General features: G+C 39.5%; 1 protein-coding gene across 2 annotated transcripts; it reads right to left on the reverse strand.

Annotated features, from left to right (window-relative positions):
- Positions 1 to 907: 907 nt before the first annotated feature.
- Positions 908 to 19,430, reverse strand: LOC125893635 (cytochrome b5 reductase 4). Of its 2 annotated transcripts, XM_049584406.1 has the most exons (16): positions 19,412 to 19,430; positions 18,524 to 18,648; positions 16,719 to 16,872; positions 16,029 to 16,129; positions 15,275 to 15,359; positions 14,449 to 14,530; positions 14,280 to 14,337; positions 13,827 to 13,920; positions 12,545 to 12,577; positions 12,321 to 12,443; positions 10,983 to 11,123; positions 9,213 to 9,359; positions 7,470 to 7,620; positions 6,032 to 6,118; positions 2,881 to 3,042; positions 908 to 1,443 (listed from the first exon to the last, which is right to left on the reverse strand). In XM_049584406.1, the coding sequence occupies exons 2-16, from the start codon at positions 18,605 to 18,607 to the stop codon at positions 1,389 to 1,391; spliced, it is 1,557 nt and encodes a 518-aa protein (XP_049440363.1). In that variant the 5' UTR covers positions 18,608 to 18,648; positions 19,412 to 19,430; the 3' UTR covers positions 908 to 1,388. The 2 variants fall into 2 exon arrangements, with proteins under 2 accessions (XP_049440363.1, XP_049440364.1); XM_049584407.1 differs by lacking the exon at positions 19,412 to 19,430 and having other exon boundaries at positions 18,524 to 19,024.
- Between the last annotated feature and the right edge of the window lie 998 nt (positions 19,431 to 20,428).

Consider the following 20,428-nt stretch of genomic DNA (forward strand, 5'->3'; position numbering starts at 1 on the left):
TTTCCAATTAAGTCCCCGGGAATGACTGGTGATCATTTTATGGATTATACATAGAATTTCTTTGAATAATCCTAAAAAACTTATTGTAGAAATTTCACAGTTCAACATTTTGAGGAATATACTTATTCTTTGTTATTCTGAGAAGAGTTTTTATGTTATCTTTTAGCTTATTGAGATTATGAACAAATATATGCAGTAAGAAAATGGCAGCCACCGGTAAAAATATTTTTTCAACACAGTTTGTCCCCTGAATAATAAAATATCATCAGATTATCATTAAAATGAGTCAGTACAGTATCGATCAGTAGCACAATCACATTATCACAGTGTAACATCATCAGGAGAGAAAAACGGTGCCTACCCTGGCCACTGACATGAGCACATACAGCATCTGCCGCCACAGCAGACATTATGATGTAAGCTAGCAGGAATGACTATTGTCATTTCCTACATATGCATGAATTCAGCATATTTTATGAACCTTAAAATACAAGGTTACTGTCTACCCGCTGTCCCTAGGGAACTCCATGCCATCTTTACTGGGAAATTGCGGTGCAGTGAACTTCTGGTTCGGAAGGTGGACAGGTGTCAGATTTATGCAGATTGCTAACTGTGAAACGTGTGCATTGTTCACCACATCTGAACAGTCATATAACACCACACTATGGTACAGTGTTACATCACAGTGTTTCCTTTCTGTGTGTGACAATGTTCGCTGTATATAAGGCAGCAGAAGCAGGTTTTAGCCTGTGGGTGCTCTTAAAAAGGGTTAAACAAATAATCTCTTCTCATAAAGGTCAATTTGATGACTCAAAATTAAACTGTGGTGAGTCAAGACAACAATCAGAATAGTAATGAAAACTGGCCCAGGATAAATGAATGAGACAGCAACCTTTAAAAATGTCACACTAATGCATTTTATTTCACTGCAGTGGTTATAACTCTCCTGCAACTGCGTCCATGTAACTGAACAGTTAACACCCATGAATACTGTAACTTCACAAGATCCTTTGCTACACTCTGGTCATTTTATTTCTATTTTATTATTGCATATACACCAGCAGTTTACATCATCTCAGTCATTTCTCTCACATTTCCTGCTTTTATTCTACACCTTTACAATGTTTAACCTTTTATTTCAGAGTTATATTAACAAACACTGACCAAACTGTCCAGAATCAGAAGATTTTTTACAGCCCATCAAAGCCTGAGGTGTGATGCCTGCTATAAGCACCGTCAGGTCCTTGGTGCATAGAAATACAATGTTCCATTCATTTCTCACAAACACAAGTTTATAAATATGGTCTCGCTCACTCACTCACTCACTCACTCACTCACTCACAGGCACACAGTCTTTGCAGAGTGGTACTGGGTCGGAGCCGAGCACATCAGCCCTGGAAGGCGTGGAGCTCCTCTTCACTGAGGCCCTGCTGCTTCAACAACCTGAAAGAGAAACAAACAGGAAAAGAGAGTAAGGTAAGAAACTGCTGAGTGCAAGACAAAGATGGTACAATCAAGAATCACTCAAGTCTGCGGTGTGAAGTGCTTCAACCTATACATAGTTTTTCAAGCTGTGTATCTGGGACTGGGCCATAAATCCGTAACTACTATGTGTCTCTCCAAATAACCATCACACCCATTCACAGGTCCAGTGTGGAGGATTCAGGCTGATATATTGGCAGATATGGAATATGTTTGTTTTCTTTAAGGTATACTCACATAATTTTTTTGTGAAATTAAGAATTGTTGTGTTTTCGTTAGCTTAATATGAGCCTATTTATATCTAGGGGGCAGATACTCATCTATGAAGATCAGCATGTTTCTACAGTAGCCCAGAATGGACAAAAATGGACAAACACTGGTTCTCGATAGGGCCATTCACATTTTTGTGTTTTCGCTTCAGCCACTGTAAGAAGCAGCCCCTCAGCAATGTGAGTGTCAGAAAACACTGATTTTTTTTATGTGACACTGCTTTACTCAGTGTTTTTACTGATTTAAATCATGTTTTTGAGAGGAAGAAACCTCTGTGGATAAATTAGCTCCCAGTTAAAAAAACAGACAAGGTGAGCACAGATTAGCAGGTGCTAGGTTAGTGGCCCATCTCCGACATGCCAAACAGCGACAGAGAAACACTTATTTCTAATGTGAAGCTGCTTTATTCAGTATTATTACTGATTTGATTCACCTGCTCCATTTGTTTTGGGGAGGGAGAGACCTCTGTGGATAATTCAGATCATGGTAAAAACCTACTGAACCTCTGGATCAAAAATAAGGTGAGCAAACATTTGCAGATGCTGAGAAGGCTGGCCGTCTCCGACGTGCCAAATGGCGTCAAAGAAACACTGGTATATAACATGAAGCTGCTTTATTCAGTGTTTTAACTGGTTTTGATTCACCTGGTGTGTTTGTTTGGAGAGGAGGAGACATCTGTAGACAATTTAGCTCCTGGTAAAAACTTCCTGAACACTGATGGAATTCTAACTGGAAAAATTTCAGCTGGTTGCAATCTGCAACTAAATCCCCCTAAATTTTACACACTGGACCTTTAACGGCAAATTTCCAATATGGAGATATTGTGGCTCACAACTCTTATCCGTGAATAGCGACTATCTCACTATAACAATTTTTGAAAAATGTAAGATTTTTAGTTGGTCAACAAAACGTCACAAAGCTTGAACCAGACAGGCCCTTTCTAAATGTATGCTGAAATGTCGGTTATACTGGAGCCCAGACCAGTTACCTAATAAGATTGTGTAGTTCTGTCACCACAACCTTCTACTGTATTTCCATCAAAGTCAGAGGTTGAAATTTCCCAGTCAAAATTTCAACTGCACTCTTTTCTCAGAGCACTAAAACAATGATACAGGTTTCATTACACACCCTATAGTCAGCTCTGTAAAGGCAGTGGGGCCGCACACACACACATAGCATTTGGAGCCATCTGGCCTTTTGAGGAAATCCTTGAGCATGGACTCATCCACCCGTCCCTTCAGGCCTGTCCAGCTTTCACACGGATCAGAGAGGACGTACTCCACCTGAAACCTGAGACACACACAGACACACACACACACACACACACACACACACACACACACACACAAATACTAAGACACTGAGGTTCAGATTTAGCAGAAAAATTTGTAAAACTGAGAGTTATTTGCATTTCACACATTATGCTTTGCAGAGTTCAGTCAGACAGACTCTCTTTACACTCCAATTTCATTCACAACTCTCTCTGCTCCTATGGGTGTCACCCCAAAATAATCCAACCAGATTTTGCCACAATTTCTCTAAGATAATCATATCGTTGCTGTCAAGTTTTAAAGCTGTTCTCCTGTGTGTTGCTGTCAGTTGTCTTTTTTTTTGTCTTTTACCCCCTAAATACTCAGGGTCTAATCACCAAAGAACTTTTCACTATTCATCTTATTGTGTGTTTTGTAATAAATTACTTTTCACTTTAAAATAAGTCTCTCATGATTTAACTGCCTCAACACAAATGTTATCTTTTATCTTTTACATCACACTTCAGCTTTTCCACGCTGTCAACGTCTCCACATTCACAATTCTGTGAATCTGACCAATGAACCTACTGTCTGCTTTCCTCAACCTAATCAATCCCTGGATGTTGTTTTTTTAAAAAAAAATTTGAATTCATTAATTCTGTTTTTAAGACCTACATTTAACTAAGGCTATACTGCTCTACTACCAGCATCCAGGGGATCCTGTCCTATCTCCTGTCCTCCTTGGGCCTATGTACACTTCCTGAAGATGCTTCACATGGGTGGAGTCTATTCGCCAGGTGGGAGTAAGTCGCACATGTGCAAGTCATAAGCAAGTCTCAAGTCATAACCTTCAAGTCTCAAGCAAGTCAAGGTAAGTCAGGTCAAGTCATACTCAGAAACTCATATAGATAATATAAGATACTAAACTAAACACATTAACTCAGCTACTGTGAGTACAAATCTGAGTCTTTTCTTCTCATGCCACCATCTACCTCTCCTCCACTACATTTTTCTCACAGCTTTAATTATTAGTTACTTTTAATCCCAGTTACATTTAATCCTACTTTTAAATAAAATTTTGCACTTGAAACACATGAAAATGTTCAAGTACTGCTGGAATTATGAGTCAAGTAATGAGTTGACAGAAAATTTTCACCATTTTGATGATCATTTAAGTTGTTTTTAAAGCAAAAACATTTCATGGTTCCAGCTTCACAAATGTGAGGATGTTTTTACTTTTTATTATTTAGCAATTTTTATGATGAGGTTTGAACTGTTGGTTGGACAAAATTATGAAGATGAAATTATGTCACTTTGGGCTCTTGTTAAGTGTAACACTATCTCTCACTATTCACAGAATTTTAACAAACCAAACCAATCAATTAATGGAGAAAATAATCAGCAGATTAACCTGTAAAAAAAATAATTATAAGTTTATAGTTAAAAATGAAACAAATATAAAGAATGCACATCCTCCGAATCAACTTATTTCAATCGGTGCTGACATCAAAGGGAAAACTTGAGAAATCAGGATTTGTCGCACACGATGTATTGCTGCTCCCGTGCTTTATTCCCACACCAAACAAATAAGCTTAGTCAGAATCATCTAATGAGATCATACATAGTAGTAGACTACAACAGTCACAGTGGACATTTTTACAGTATTTTTACTTCTAACAATTTTAGTACATTTTCACTTTTATTTAACTAATATTTAAAATGTAGGATTTTAACTTGTAACTTTTATCAGAGTAAAAGATTAAAATACTTCCTCTCCGGCTCCAAGCCCTCTGGTCAGGGTGAAAGACTCCACTTACATAACATACCTGCTGCTGTGCAACAGCAGGTGAGATAATAACACTGTTAAAATCCCCGAATGCAAGCCGAGCAAGGACGGGAGGCCAAAAAAAAAAAGAAAATCACTGGGGAAACTATCTCATGGCGCGCGGATGCGCATGGCAATTGACACACACTCTCAAAGATAGTGAACCTATGTTAGGACAGCAGGCAGGAAGAGTCGTTACACACTGTGGCTGTGTCAGAACCTCATGCTCATGATGCTGCTGTATGTACTGCCATTTCTCTGAGGAGAGCTGCAGGCAGAAGAACAGTGCTGTCATAGTGTGGGCATGGATATCAGCCGGCAGGTCCTCCCACGCTGCGACATATATGTCATCACAGTTAGAAATGAAAAATAACTTCTCAATATCTAGAAAAATACAAATATTAAATTAAGTCAAGTACTTTTGAAGTCATCTGTCTCAAGTCAAAGTCAAGTCTCAAGTCATGAACAGAAAGTCAAAGTCAAGTTGAGTCTTTTTCAGTGTTAGTCAAGCAAGTCTCTCATCCTCAAATTTGTGACTCGAGTGCCCCATCTCTGCTAATCGGCAATTCATACACTTCCAATTTATCTCTCCTTCTTTTTAAAATTATGTTATAATGCATACAATGCAGCGTGTTGTTTTAGCACCAGGCAGCACATAATGTTTTATTGTAAAGTGGCAACCAAATTACCACTGACTGTAGTTATCAAATCTGCTTAAAGTTAGGAGCAACCAACCAGAAGCCTCGTGGGATCATCCTGTCAATGCAAAACTATTTATAGTTTGTATATTGTAATAGGTGCACTTTATCTTAATGTATTGCCATATCAGCGTTTCCACATGGATTATTAAAGTGGATGCACCTAAATACAACTGAAAAAAGACACAGATATATTTTCCCCAAATATAAATGGTTATAAAGGCATATTGGGAAATGTTTGTAGACACTAATTATCATTTTATAATCAATAACAGGTGAACTGGTGACAACTCCCCCTCTCTCTCCTTCTCTCTGCCTGTGAATTGTCTTCTCCTCTGCTTCTTTCTCAGAAATCTCTTAATTCACAGCAGCCCACACTGTGCTGTCCTCACACCACTCCCTTACACACTTCACAAATTTCATTTCTAACAACTAACATTTGCAGGCTGTGGTGTAACAGGGACAAACACTATGAGGCTTTAAACACAAACACACAGCTGCCGTACCTCTCAGTATTTGCAGCCAGTTCATCCAGTTCACAGCGCCACAGAATGTCCTTCTCTCGTCGGTTAAAAAAGAGCAGCTTGATTGTTCTGAGGACACACAAACATGTTGTGGATTATCAGGCAGGGCCTTGGATTGATAATCAGTGACGCAAACAGTACTGAGTGCTTTGGATGGGAAAGGTTGACGACAACAGTGAGGACAAGGAGTCTTTTTTCTCTACAGGGGAAATACATTTCTTCCTATGAGTTGTAGATACAATTGTCATTAAATGTTATTAAACATCTTTTAATATGACCATTTCACATAGGGACACAGAGATATTTCACCTCACAGTCCTACAACACTCTCAATTCTAACTTCACATTTAAAGCTAGAACAACAATACTTAAATTTAACATTGACATTTAGATTAGGTGTGCACTGATGAAGACTACTGCTTCTTTAAAAACACATACACATCTCTCTCACTCACTCACTCACTCACTCACTCACTCACTCACTCACTCACGCACTCACTCACTCGGCATGTGTCCCCTCGTCCTGCTGTAATCTTTATGGTAATTTGACTGCATATAATTCAGACTTGTGTTCGGTTGAAGATGATACAGATATGTTCCTGGTCCAACCTCGTAAGATTGACATTGTGACTTTTATGTTAAAGTGCCCAGGGAGCATGTTAAGTAAAGGGGCTTCCACGTGTAAATACAGAGGCAATATAGTGAAAGACAATTTAAAAAAAAAAAAAAAAATATTAGTATGAATAAGTTGTGGATGGTACCAACAGAACCGTTCCACTGTAACCACTGTATGAAAGTGTTCATACTAAAGCCAACTCTATAAAATGACTATAACTATAAAATTAAAGGATGCTTTGTTGCCTTTTGATCTTTACTAGTTAACAGTTAGCAGCTTAAGACTGAGAAAAAAAAATCTGAATTCACCGTGCTGGTAGAGATTGGATCTTCAAGCGTTGAACAAATGTATATGAATTTTTCCTGTTTTATGCAAACTGCAAATTCTACTTCCTCACTTTGAAAAAAAAGAGTCTCATTCCTGTGCACTTTGGCAGTGCAAAATCCTCCTCTAAATACTCCCACCTGATCTTTTTGGTTCTTAAAATGTTGCCAACCCTGTTCTGTGGACAATTAGGGAGGTGCAGACGATCCTCTCCCCTGTCTGTGAAGAGCAAATGCAGCGAGAGCTGGGTGGAGCAGTGACATGGCTATTACCATCAGGTAACAGTGGCTATTACCATCAGGTAAAAGCCCCACCTACATTAAGAGCACTGTATACATTGGAGACGCAAAACAGATCTATAGTTTAGATGCATGTGCATGTGGGTTACATTCGGTTGTAAGGGTACCATATCCTAAGTGTTTGGTGGAATCATGGTTAAAGTGTTGTGCCTCCTGATCTGAATCTTCTGATAGCTCCCACCTGATGGTGTCAATGTCCTGTTGAGCCAGTTGGATGAGGCGAGCCATGGGCGTGAACCCTGTGCCTGCTGCTAATAGGTAGAGGTATGTGACATCACGAAGGGGCCGGAGACTGAAGGGACCCTCTGGACCACTAACGGATATACAGTCACCTAGAGAGTGACAACAGATAAGTGAACAACAGCATATAGTTACAGGTCACACAGTGCAAGCAAAAATTAAACAAAGTTAAGAGTGTCGAAAAGAAGTGAAAACACACTGACAATTGGCAACATTTTTCATTCAGTTTATACTTTTTAATTGATTGATGTGAACATTCCTAAAAACTGTGATTCAGTGATGTCAATATGAATATATCAATTGAATTAAACAATTAGAACATCCAAGAGAGTGTGACCCTTATAGGCCTATACAGGGACATTACATGTGAGTGACAGTTTAGAAATTACATAATAACCACAGAGAAGTGCACTTCCACTTGACCTCTAAAACTAGCCTACAGTAGCTCCTAATGGAGAGCATATAAAGGTAGAGCAGGACGTTAGCATTATGTAACATCACCAGGAGAGCAGTAATGGAAAATAATTGTCATTTGAGCCGTTATGATGCAGGTATTTGAAAATACCTGCTATGCTTGATGGCAGCAGAGCAGTGGGTATGTTTATGACTCTTTAAATAGAAACTCGGGCATGTTTCAGGGTCAGAGCGATCAGTTCGGTGAAAATATTAAGTGATTCAATTAAGAGCTCCATTTCCTTCAGCTGTTAGCTGTCCTTCTGCATGAAGGGGGAAGTAAAGAGAAACAAGGAGAGGGTGCATTGAGGGACAATTAAGCCAGCCGGATGAATACCAGAACCATAAAGAGAAAGATAAAAAACATTTTACTAAATCTTCAGCTGTTCATTATAAGTAGGCAAAAAGTAAACACAGAGCTTCTGCCCACTCTCCTCTAGAACATATCTGCTTATTATGCTACTAATTTTAATTGGGATATTTTTTGATGAACTGAATGACATTTAACGAAGTGTTGCAGGTCTCGAAGGCTGGGCTCATAGGGGACCACCGGACTCTCTCCCAGGGGAGTGGCTGGGGGAGAGAGGGAGATGTCCGGAGCCGGATGATTAAGAGGCAATTTGGAACGAGTTAAAAGCAATTAATAAACATACAAAGTGGTGTTTACAACTGCATATTTGCTAGTAGATCTATTTTCTGGCCTAAAGTGCGGCCATGACTGGTTCTGAATGTGGGCTTTAGCAGGCAGCCAGCCAGCTAAAGGTAAACACAGACGTTCATGTCTCCTTTCCGTTATGTTGTCGGATAATTACACTAACAATCCGAGACTATCTGTGTGAAAAAAATGGACTTTTAGTGGACATATTTTGACATTGTTTGACACTGTCTGAGTGCCCTATTAATTAGTATAGCGCACGCTCACGGGCTGCAGGCAGGTCAGCCCTAGCTTCATACTGGAGAAATGTCAAATATGGAACATCCTATCACTCATTTAGACAAAAGGAGATCAGAAAATAGGGCCCAGGTTGAAAAAAAAACAACATTATTTTCCCTTTAAATATTCAGTGGCGGTATGCATATGCATGCATCTTGTTAATTCAGTGAGTCATTAGCCTTATCATATTGTACATTCAATATTTTTTCATCGTTTCATCTTTATTTAATATACTCTCTCACACATCCTCTTTCCTGTCTTCTCATGACACACTGTGACATGTTGGCTGCAACTTACCAATGTGCAGGCTGTTGAGGTGTGGGGTGAACACTCCGTCAGGGTAAACTTTGATCATGAGGTAGAGGTCTGATTCCTGTGAGGATTGGTGGGAGGCAGCTGCCAGGTTCTGATCTACCGGAGTGTATGGCCTCACAACCTCTGTGTCTGGATATGGACAAAAATAACAATTCAATCAAACTTCTTATAATATTATTAAATAAAGTATCTAGCTAATTCCAGTCTGTTCCAGAGCAGCTTCAGTCCTCCTCACTCAATGCATTAACAGTGCTTTGAGGGTGTCTCAGTAGAGATCCTCCATGCATCTGTACTGATGTGGTAATTAATGTCTAAATGGAGTAATATTCCTCTTCCTACAGTATTTTCTCTCCATGGCATTTAAGACTTACTTGACATTGTTTGGTGCCACCTAATGGACATCATAATACAACATATACACATCCATTCAAAAGTTTGGGGTCAGTTGCTGTAGTGATGTTTTTCCTCTTTCCTTCAATAATGTCTATTTAAGAGATAAAAACAGTATAATTCACACACCAAATGTATCATTTACATTTGAAATAGATTTGAATTAAATGATTACAACAGTGCTGCATCACAGAAAAATACTTTTGGAACCTGGATCTTAACTTTGTTTTCCAGTCTAGTGTCAGTGACCCTCGACCACTATTGAGACACACCAGTGAAAATGAGCTCTTAATATTGAGTTAGTCCATTTTTTCATTTGGGGCCCTCTGCAGTCTACTCAGTACTTAGATTTAATAGGTTTGAACTGTGGCAGTATGTTCGTCTGATATTTCTACATCCAGATATTCAAGAATAATTTTGTTAGAGCAACGCGTTGCCTGTTCATTTTAAATTGTTAGAGGCAGTACTGTGCACTTGACACTGAAACAGGAAATTGTTTCTATTTAAATCTGCACACATTTGATGCAAAACTTTTAGATGCTTATTTTGCTCAGAGGGATCTTTGTCTCTTTCTGCCATTTCTGTTCACCATTTACAAAACCCCAGCACAAAATAACATCTATTTGTACAGAGGACTTTTTACAATCTAAAAGGACCAAAGACCATTAAAATAATATACAGTGGTTGTCTCAGCCATCTGACTGGACCCAATCAAGCTGTTGTGACAGAACTTTTTGACAGTGGTGTCCATAATATCTTAAATCATGATTTCACTGCGTTTGTTTTAAAGCTAATTTATTTATCATTGCATGAAAAACCTGAATGTTTACACGTACAACATGCATCAAGTGATAAAATTTCATTTCATTTTGATAAAAAAATTATTGGAGTGCCTTGGTAGACAACTGGTTACTGCACATGCCGAATGAAGTAATTCTGGGACCTTTGTTGCATGTTATGCTGTGAAGCTTTCATTGCCCAGGGAAAATGAAACACATAGCCTTAGCAGAGTAGCACGACTCATATGCTTAGTATCAAGGATTAGAGGGCAGATCTAGGCCAGAGAGGTAGCAACATTAGATATCTCTAGGAGCTCCAAGCAGACTGTTTTAAGAGGCAGCAATGGGACCTGCTGTGCCTGGTGGTTGTGGATGATATAGTATATCACAATGAAACTTTGGCAGGGTCCTACTGGAATCCTGTGTACTTCACATTCACGACTGAAGGTAGCAGCATATATGTTTTTCTTGTTAATATGAAGAAGTTTATTTCAATTTGTTTGAAAAACAACTGTTTTTGCTTAAGTATAGAGGACAACACTCACTATATTCAGTAGTGTGGTCTGTCTGCCTGGTTCCTTACCTTGAATGAGGGCTTTGAGGTAGACATGTTTTCCAACAGGCACATGCATGACAGTCCCACGTGGAAGTTGCAATCTGAACACATGGGTGTTGTGGTTCACCGCAGTCTTAGACACCAACACACAATCCCTATAGTAGAGAGCTGTAAAAAGGAGATCATTGATTTAGACTCATTATCAACTTACAACATGTTAACGGTAATTACTTCTTTTTGTATATCTGTTACTTATTCAGTCTCTCTTTCAAACTTGGTACGAACTAATTTGGAATGATTTTTGTGTGCTGCTTGGACAGAGATGGCTATTGCATTATGCCAGTAAAGAGGGGAAAATTAGCACTTCCACCGGGGTGTCATATTTCCGTCACTGCTGATGGGAGATGGAGCCGATAAATACCTGGGACTACTAAGCTGCTTTTACACTGCCCTTCCAAGGTGGGAGTATCATGTCCTTATCCCGCCTCACCTTGCTGTATATAAGGTACGATCACTCAGCTGGGATACAGAGTGGTCTTGCCTTTAAGCTGCCATGGATGGTAGTAACAGCACCGCAATGGTGTTCGTATAAACACGACAGCCGGCAGGACAGGATGATGGGCAGGACAGGACCATGGGCAGGACAGGACAATGGGCAGGGCAGGACAATGGGTAGGATGGGGCCATGGGTAGGACGGGACCATGGGTAGGACAGGACAATGGGCAGGGCAGGACAATGGGTAGGAGAGGACGATGGGCAGGACAGGACCATGGGCAGGACAGGACAATGGGCAGGACAATGGGTAGGACGGGACCATGGGTAGGACAGTGTGACGTTTAAACAATGTATTATGTGTGTGACTTAAAAAGTCAAAGAATTAGCTGCTGACTTGAGGAAGAACAGCAGCTGTAAATGTCCACAAATTGGGAAAACAATTAGGAGCTCCTCACCCTCTGCACGGGGATCATGGAGTCAAGATCAGCGTCCATATAGGGATGATAAATGATTGTTACTGCCTTGTTTTGCAATTGTTGTTGTTTATAAAGCTCTGCTGACACATACATATGTTTGATGTCACACTAGAAGCCAACGCTGTTGTGTTAAATGCTACGCCGTCACGGCTCTTTTGCATCTGGGATGACGGCATGCTGTCTATAATCGCATATTGGAGCTGCATGATGCCAATGGTGTTTGCTTCTGTGTAAAAATGCAAAGGCAGCAAAACAGAGGAACTTTGTTGTGGCGCTATAGTGCACTCTGTGTAAAAAATTTGTGCCAGGAGTGAATGCTGATTGTAACTTTTCCCACTTAAGACAAAAGCTAGTTGTAGTGCGTAATATGTCCAGATGTACAGCGGCTCTCACCTCTGTCTTTTTTGCGTAGAAATGTATTGTGAAATTCCAGTGGTTGACCAAGACTTGTCCATTTTCCTTTATTCTGTTTGCGTATGCTGACCTGGATCTTTCCCACTGAGAAGGCAGTGTGGACTGTTGGAAGAAATGACAATTTAAAAACAATAACATGACAGTAACACAGATTTTGCAGATATTATCTTTCTCTTTTTGATCTAATCAAGCTGTTGTCTTACCAGTGACCTGTTCCTCAACTTCATCAGCTAGACCTGAAAGAGCATTAAAATCAGTAGATTTTACAACCAGTCATGTGCCAAGCAGTGTAATATAGTGTACAGTGTTTCCATGTCCATTATTACACTTGCATGCAAATCCTGGTTGGTGCCATGATGTCAGCACCTTGTCTGACAGCATACTTTGAAAGCAAACGCAGATACAACATTCAAATGCTTCTTAGCTTCAGCAGCCATATTTTTCAGTAAAACAGTCAGTGAATCATAGAGTCCTCCTCACTTATGGAAGATTCCAATAAAAGAAACATCTTCTATTAATACATAATAATACAGCAAACTAGTGTTAATATATATAACAGACTGTAATCTAAACAGTGTAAATAACAATTACACTATACGTTTTGCAATGGTAGTGTTTGTTACACTCCTCCTAAATTTCTGGTGACCCAGCACAGTGCAGGATCTTACTGCAGATTTTCACGTTTGTTGACTTTGTCCTAAATAGGGGTGAAAAAGTGTCCGGTTTTACAATAAAATTCCAAATGCCTAGTATTATCATTTTAAAAAACTCACAGTTAGCAACAGTCTCTCAGACACACAACATGGGCTTGTTTTGTGTAAATAAAAATATGGCAGAGTGCAGTGAACTACACCCGTATCCCCAACCATAACACTGCATAGAAGGATGCATACAGCTACTCCTAACTGACCAAGTACCACTGAGCTAGCTAATGTTACAACACAGCTGAGGAGGACACCATTAATGTTCACATCTCCAATTACATATCTTTGTCACAAGTGTTTGATAACCACATTTGAGGGATCACTGCAAAAAAATGCAAATGCAAACACACACACACACACACACACACACACACATATATATATATATATATATATAAATATATATACACACATTATATATATATATATATTTATATATATATATATATATATTCACTGATGAGGAGCAGGCACATAACTCTGAAAGGATCTTTATATGGAGTTATGTGATATTATTCTCTGTCTGCATCTACCAGTTTTCATTCTTTATGCATACAGTGCATGTTCTGCTGCCTGCAATCCTGCTACTATCAAGCACGCAAGCAAGCAAACTTTATTTATACACTAGTACAGTGTAGCACTTTTCAAAAACAGCAGTTACAAAGAGCTTTACAGGAGCAAGAGCAAAGAAGTAAACTATATGTGCTGCACCTCAGTGTGTCTCACTTATGTTCTTGCAGAGGACAGCACATTAAAATTTAGAAGTCATAACTCTACTCACATAAATGTATCAGGTAGGACATTTTCCCCAACAGCACTTCCAGTCGTAGAACACCCGCCTTAAGGTCAACAATGGTACAGCCTGAGCTGGGAATCTAACAGGAAAAAACAATATGCATCAATGTGCCATCTTCAACCAGGCAACTTTAAACTTCTATTAAAATGTAACTTCACCCTTCAAACATTTACTACAATCGACTAGTTGAGTAGCTTTTACAGGCTTGAAGCTTTCATCAAAAATTCTGACCAAAGTTATGCTTAATGATTAGACAGAGAAAGGCAGCTCAATCATCATCCCCTCCCAAACCTCACATGGTTGGTGGACAAAGGTGAAGATCAAGACGGGTCATTACCACCTACTGACATTTTCAATTGCAGTTTTCACCGTATGCTACCAGAGCTAAGTGACTGATATGATGCCTCATGGATGTGTGTATGGTTGATGGGTAATTACCTTCCTCTTAGCATAAATGACCAGATGAACAGTCGCATCAGTTTGGAACCAGTCGAATCTACACAACAGATAGTAGATAATAATAATAATAATAATGTCACTGAGTATGTAGTTTGTGACATTCTGAGACATCTGTACAATATTTGTTTTCTCGTAAGTTCTTCCATACCGAGGCCGAGCGTCTTTGTCTGGAGGAGGAGCCACTGACGTGGGTGGGGCGAGGCCAGTCGGAGGTGCAGGAGAGATGATAGCTGGAGAGATAAACACAAATGAATGCTAACCACCACTGAGACATATCATAATTCTTGAGAAAGATTTCCAGGCAGCCACTGGGTTTTCACTCCTTTTGATACTATATGACAATCAAGCTGCCCTACACATCAGTAAGGCGTGTGTTTATTTTTAGGTACTGCATTGTTTTAAATTGGTTTAATGTGTAACAGGTTTATAAGGTGGACCCCAGGAAGACTAGCTGTGCTTTAGGGCAAAGCTAATGGGGATCCTAATAAATAAACAAATAAAGGTGTGTGTTTTTGTAAATCCCTTTTTATCTTCATTTGTCATATTTCTGTGCACAAGACGTTCAGAGCAGCATCAGGGCCCATATTTATCAACCATCTGACAGGAACAAGTTGACTTTATAGAAGCTCTCAGAGTGACACATACTGGGTACTACTTTTGGGACTAGGAGGTACAGTATTTTGATGCATGAACACGACATAACAAATCATGTTTGATAAAAATTAATTTGTTTATTTAAATAACTGTGCTCAAGGCAATAATTTATCAAATATCATCAAATATTTATTTTTGAATAATATTTTTTATGTATACGTAAGTTAGTTACTTGTATTATTTGACTTCACAGTGGCATACACAGTGAACCCACAGTGACTGCATTAGTGGGAATGGAACACTGATCTGCTGCCACTGCAACTCAGGTAAAGCACAGCCTTTAGTGCTCACTGTGTGCGTGTGTGTGTGTGTGTGTGTACCTTTAATAGGTGTTGTGGCCTTAGTTGCCATCCTGCCCACCAGGCACTCTTTTAACATGGACTCATAGTTCACCCAGCGATGAACCTATGTACAAACACACACGTTACCACGGGAACACATGTAAACCAATCAAGTCACCCATACCCACAGCCAAAACAAAATATGTTTTAGTCCTCCCAAGATCCTGGGGCATGTTTCAGGGCAAGTTATATTCACTGCTCAGGCAGACATCCTTTAATTCGGCCCTGATGACTTACAAACAGCAGGCAGAGGAATGTTTTTATCAGCTCAAAGCTCAGAAAAACATATTTTATTAGTAGCAAATTCTGTATAAAATGAAAAACGTATTTTGAAAAAGAGCAACATGAAAACAGAAAGAAAAGCAAACTAGAATTAAGATTTTCGGATGGATGGCTACACAAACTGGTAAGCCTGTGGCCTTCAGTAAGAGCTGCAGCTCATTAGCAGAGAAGCTCTCTTCACTTGTGCACTGGCAGACCACTGTGTTCACTCATTGTTAAAACTATACCTACTGGAATTTTATCAAAGTAAACTTCACAGATATATAAAATGATTGCAGTGTCTTTAAAAAATATCAACTATTGGATTATTAAAACCTTCAAGGTAAACAAGTCATTTTGTTCTAACTTTAATACCTAGAAAGGCAGGACTGCATCTTTACCGTTTGTAACTTTAGATTTTAACAGTTACATGGAAACAACAGAACTCTGCTTTCTCCATCACCTTCCATACCTGGTCAAACAGGTCAGTGCCATCTATCCCAGCTGCCCTCATCAGCTCGTCCTCTCCACCAGGGTGGTAGTCCATGTAGGGGGTCACATTGTAAACCATACCTGAAAACATACAGAGCTTGTATCATGATCCAGTGCCCTCTGCTGACAGACGGGTAACAGCACAGACACCGATTTAAAATAATGACATTAAAAATGTTCTGATATTAATAAATTTTTGATTTGGAGAGTGATTTTGTGCCACTCAAATCACTATTAACCACAGTAGAAAAACCTGTATAACTGTCAATTTAGGGATTGACATTTATATTTAAAGACTGCGCCCTGAGGGCAAAACTATCCGTGCCAGTTCAGCCGGCCATCACATATACAAAACACTACTGCAACTATTCTCCAGCCTGGTAAATACTGCAGCTGCTGGGGCGCTGGTGGCTTAGTGGTAGAGCAGGCGCCCCATGTACAAGGCTGTTGCCGCAGCGGCCCGGGTTCAACTCCAGCCTGTGGCCCTTTGCTGCATGTCACTCCCTCTCTCTCTCACCCTTCACACTTGTCTGTCCTATACATTAAAGGCTAAAAAGCCCAAAAAAAAAAAAAAAAAATACTGCAGCTGCCATGCAGGTTAACTTATTCATGTGTTCCCCTTGAATGTGAATGAGCCCTTGTCCCATGTCAGACCACCTTGCAGGCTCACCTCGTATGCACGTCCAGCAGTCCTCTCTTTTGTTGTGTTTCTGCAGCTCTTCCTGAGTAACTTCGATCAGGCGTCCTCTGAGCCCTGTCAGATCTTTGCCACTCTTGGAGAACCGAATCCAGTCCATTAAACTGTGGCCGGGCTTTAAGGCCACCTGATTAAGGAGGGGAGAATCAGAGAATAATCTGGTTATTTATTTTTCCTCTGGAGGGTGTGTGAAGGCATGTTAGGACCAAATTTAACTAAGTGCAAAGTCATGCTGAGTCAATGTGGTAACAGAATATTAAGCCAGGTTTATGCTTGCTGTAGTCTACAAGCGACACGTATTTTGTGTCGAACACAAGACCCTGAAAGACTCAGAAAGTCATGCATGGTAATAAACTTTTGAAGTTTTATAACTAAGCAGGCACCCACTGTCTGCCCTGCACTTTTCAGTATGTACAGTAAAGCAGTGGTGGTTTTCCTTCATTATGGCCTGTATATACTTAAAATATATAGGCCTGTATTCAGTTATTGAAGACACAGAGAAGAACTCAAGGCATTATGATTCTATTGTAATACTGATTTGACATTATAATGGAGGAGGGAAGTGAAATCTCTCACACCCTTGTGTTTGTGGATGAGGCTGCTTTCAATCTGGCCAAAATATTACAGGCCACTGAGCCCAGGTGGATATGCTATTGGATCACTATGTATCCTGTAATATCTGAGAATGGTGTGAGTACAAATATTCCCTAAATTGGTCCATACAACAACCAAAAACTCCTGCACACCCTATACAAAGATCTCATCTCTGAGGCTGAGAAAGGTTTGGTAAGGCATGACCTGCTAACTTTTGTAACTGTGTGGAATAATGTAAGCTTCCACCATGCACATGTCATCGGGGAATGGTTTGTTGTTAACCAGAGGATGGTGATGGTGTTCCTTCCAATATTTTGTCCATCCCTGAAGTACGATAAAATCTGTTTCAACACATGTGAATGTTAACACTATTTCAAGAAATGAGCCAAAGCAATACAGAGAAAGTGAAATAACAGACCAGCTGTTATTGTTGCTATTATTTTAAATGATCAGATGCTATACTGTTGATTTTATGTATGATTTTATCTCTGAGGAATTTAGCTTAGGGACTGTTTGTTATTAATGAGAGGGGAGGGGTGGTGCAAAAAGGGGGACATATGTCAAATATCTTTTAAGCACTGGGGATGGACTCATGTTTTTTATTTTGACTTTGGGAAGGGGCATACAACTGTAACTGGTTGTATTTTGGTTTTATTTTACAGCTGATTTAAAGAAAAATTACATAAGATGATATTTCTTAAAAATCACAAAAATTACATCATTTTTACCAGCCAGAAACTGCCTATCATAAAAAAAACATTAACAAAATCTGAGCTTAAAGTACGTTATATTTTACCAATAGCACTTTATTCTACACATCTCATTTCAAATTTGGCCAAAATTAAACCCTTTGCATGAACAAACCAGTATGCATGATAAGAGTGAAAAACTGAGGCTGTCTCCAGCACTTCTTCCTAAACTTTTAACTATCAACTATCACAAGATAAGTTTTAAAGTCTAATCATCAATTTACAGTGGGGTGGGGGGGGGGTCGTGCATTTTCCACCGGTCCCTTAGGGAGGCTCAGAAAAATATCTGTAGCTTCAAGAGGGGCAAAAAACACCAAGTCACACTTCAGCCACCCACCTCCTCTGACGAGTAACAGTCCCTAGATAGAGAGTTTGATACCGAGTCTACATAAAGGTAAACTGTTTTTCTCTGCTGTGGTTAGAGTGATAACTTACCTTGTTCCTCCCGGACTGTCCGGACGGAGTGACCCGCTGCTGGGAGCAGGGCGCAGGGAACGACTGGCTCGGAATGTTCAACATATTGTGAACGCTTCTGAAGCAGCCCCAGTTCCGAAGAAAACCTATTTAACCAACAGGAATTCACTACAATGGTACATGAACGACAGTGCTGTAGCCACACCCAGCTGTTAAAAGTTACCGACAACGTAACAAGTTCCTCCTTTTCTTTGACACATCTCTGTTGAAACTGTGTTGAGCAATGCTGCTTAACCAAACGGCTAAGCTAAGCTAAGCTAAAATGGCATTGCGTGCTGTCTACCATGCTAACTAATAACAACCAGTTATATACTGTCGACTAAAATTAATGTTTACCGTGTTAATAAAATGATTAACAAGCAAATTCATAAGCTACTCGCTGTCTAGTGATAAATTGCGAGCTAACTCCTGCCTTCGTGCTTCGGCACGGTGTAAAGACTACATTAATTGTCGCAGACTTTGACGACGACGTCAACAAATGTTGTCATCAAGTTGCGACGGCCCTCCGTTGCCCTCTACTGTTCGTATCATACATTGCAAAGGATACGAGAGAAGGAAGCCGGCACTTAGCAAATGCTTCAAGTAACAACAAAGTAATGCAAGTTCTTTGAGGAATATGGTCTTTTTTTTTATCACGCAGATAATTTGCAGGAGTAGCACAGGTTTCATATTAATAATAATGGCTGCAGTAGGCCTACTTCCAGGTGTGCAATCATGCTCTAGTAGACTACTGTGCATGCTGGCTCTCCAAAATGGTTGAGATACTTAAATTGAGCACAGTCCTTATAAACAGTGTTAATTGCTCTATGCTTTTAATTTAAACTTACATGAAACAGGCCAGTAACCCACCTGAAATGAAACTACTGAATACGGCAATTAAAGATGAACCATTTCGTCCACTCTCACTGTCATTATCATCATCGTCGTCCTCTTCTGAATCTCTCTGGTTTCCATCTGACATTGTGAAAACATGGTATCTTACACAGCTATGATGTTGTATTCATTTACAGTGTAATACAGGATACCCGTCTAGACTTTCTCCAGGGCAACTGAAGGGTTTGCTTATGAAAGGCTAATCTGCTAATAGGATTCAAGGACAGGAGTTCTCTGACTTCAAAATAAAAGTCCATATGCAGCTAGTAAAGACATGACAGAGCTGTTGATGTCATGATGCGACAAAATTATTTGTACTTTAAAAGGCATACAACATTAAAAAAAGTTTGATACAAACAAAAATGTCCTTAAAGAGCATAACATTTTGACATTTACATGATTTCTGTAGCTGAAAGAATGCACAAGTCAATCAAAAAATGTGGGCTACAGGAGAAGCAGAATTACTTCGTGACCTGTTTAAAGCTTAAATGAAGTCTGTAGATAAAAGCATGGAGAGTAACAGAATTTTACAGTAGAGTACACTGAAGAGTTAAATATTGTGTTATGTCACTACAAGTATTGAAATAAAAAAAATTGAAATTCAAATTCGATTATATTACAATATAAGGGCTTTTTTATTATGACTATATTGACAATTCTGCTTTGCCTGGGCCAGCCAATCCAGCCTTGTTCAGGGCCACTAGTAAAATCCTGTCACCATCTAGAGGCTTTTATGTTGAAAATCAAGTCTTTTCCCATGCCCTCCTAGTAAACTCTTGTTACCATGTGGGGGCTTTTAGTTTGAAATTCCAGCTCCATCCAGGCCTCTCTGTAAACCCCTTACCAACTGAGGCTTTTATTTTGAAAGTTCATTCCCTCAGGAGAGCTAATGCTGGCATGCATTTTAACAACTTAGCAGCTAAGAGAAATATATCTTTTGAGGTCAGAAAAAGTTTTAGATCTTTAATTTAAACCAGTGAAAAATTGAAGCAG

This window comes from Epinephelus fuscoguttatus, linkage group LG8 (assembly GCF_011397635.1).
Source record: "Epinephelus fuscoguttatus linkage group LG8, E.fuscoguttatus.final_Chr_v1".
Classification (NCBI taxonomy): domain Eukaryota; kingdom Metazoa; phylum Chordata; class Actinopteri; order Perciformes; family Serranidae; genus Epinephelus; species Epinephelus fuscoguttatus.

Bases quoted from the DNA above. Each gene is read 5' to 3' on its own strand.
- LOC125893635 (XM_049584406.1), bottom strand. From the start codon at position 18,607: ATGTTGAACATTCCGAGCCAGTCGTTCCCTGCGCCCTGCTCCCAGCAG. The intron at 16,873-18,523 runs GTAAGTTATCAC...CTCCTTAATCAG, and splicing joins GACAGTCCGGGAGGAACAAG to GTGGCCTTAAAGCCCGGCCA. The intron at 1,444-2,880 runs GTGTGTAATGAA...TTTCTCTTTCAG, and splicing joins TTTACAGAGCTGACTATAGG to GTTGTTGAAGCAGCAGGGCC.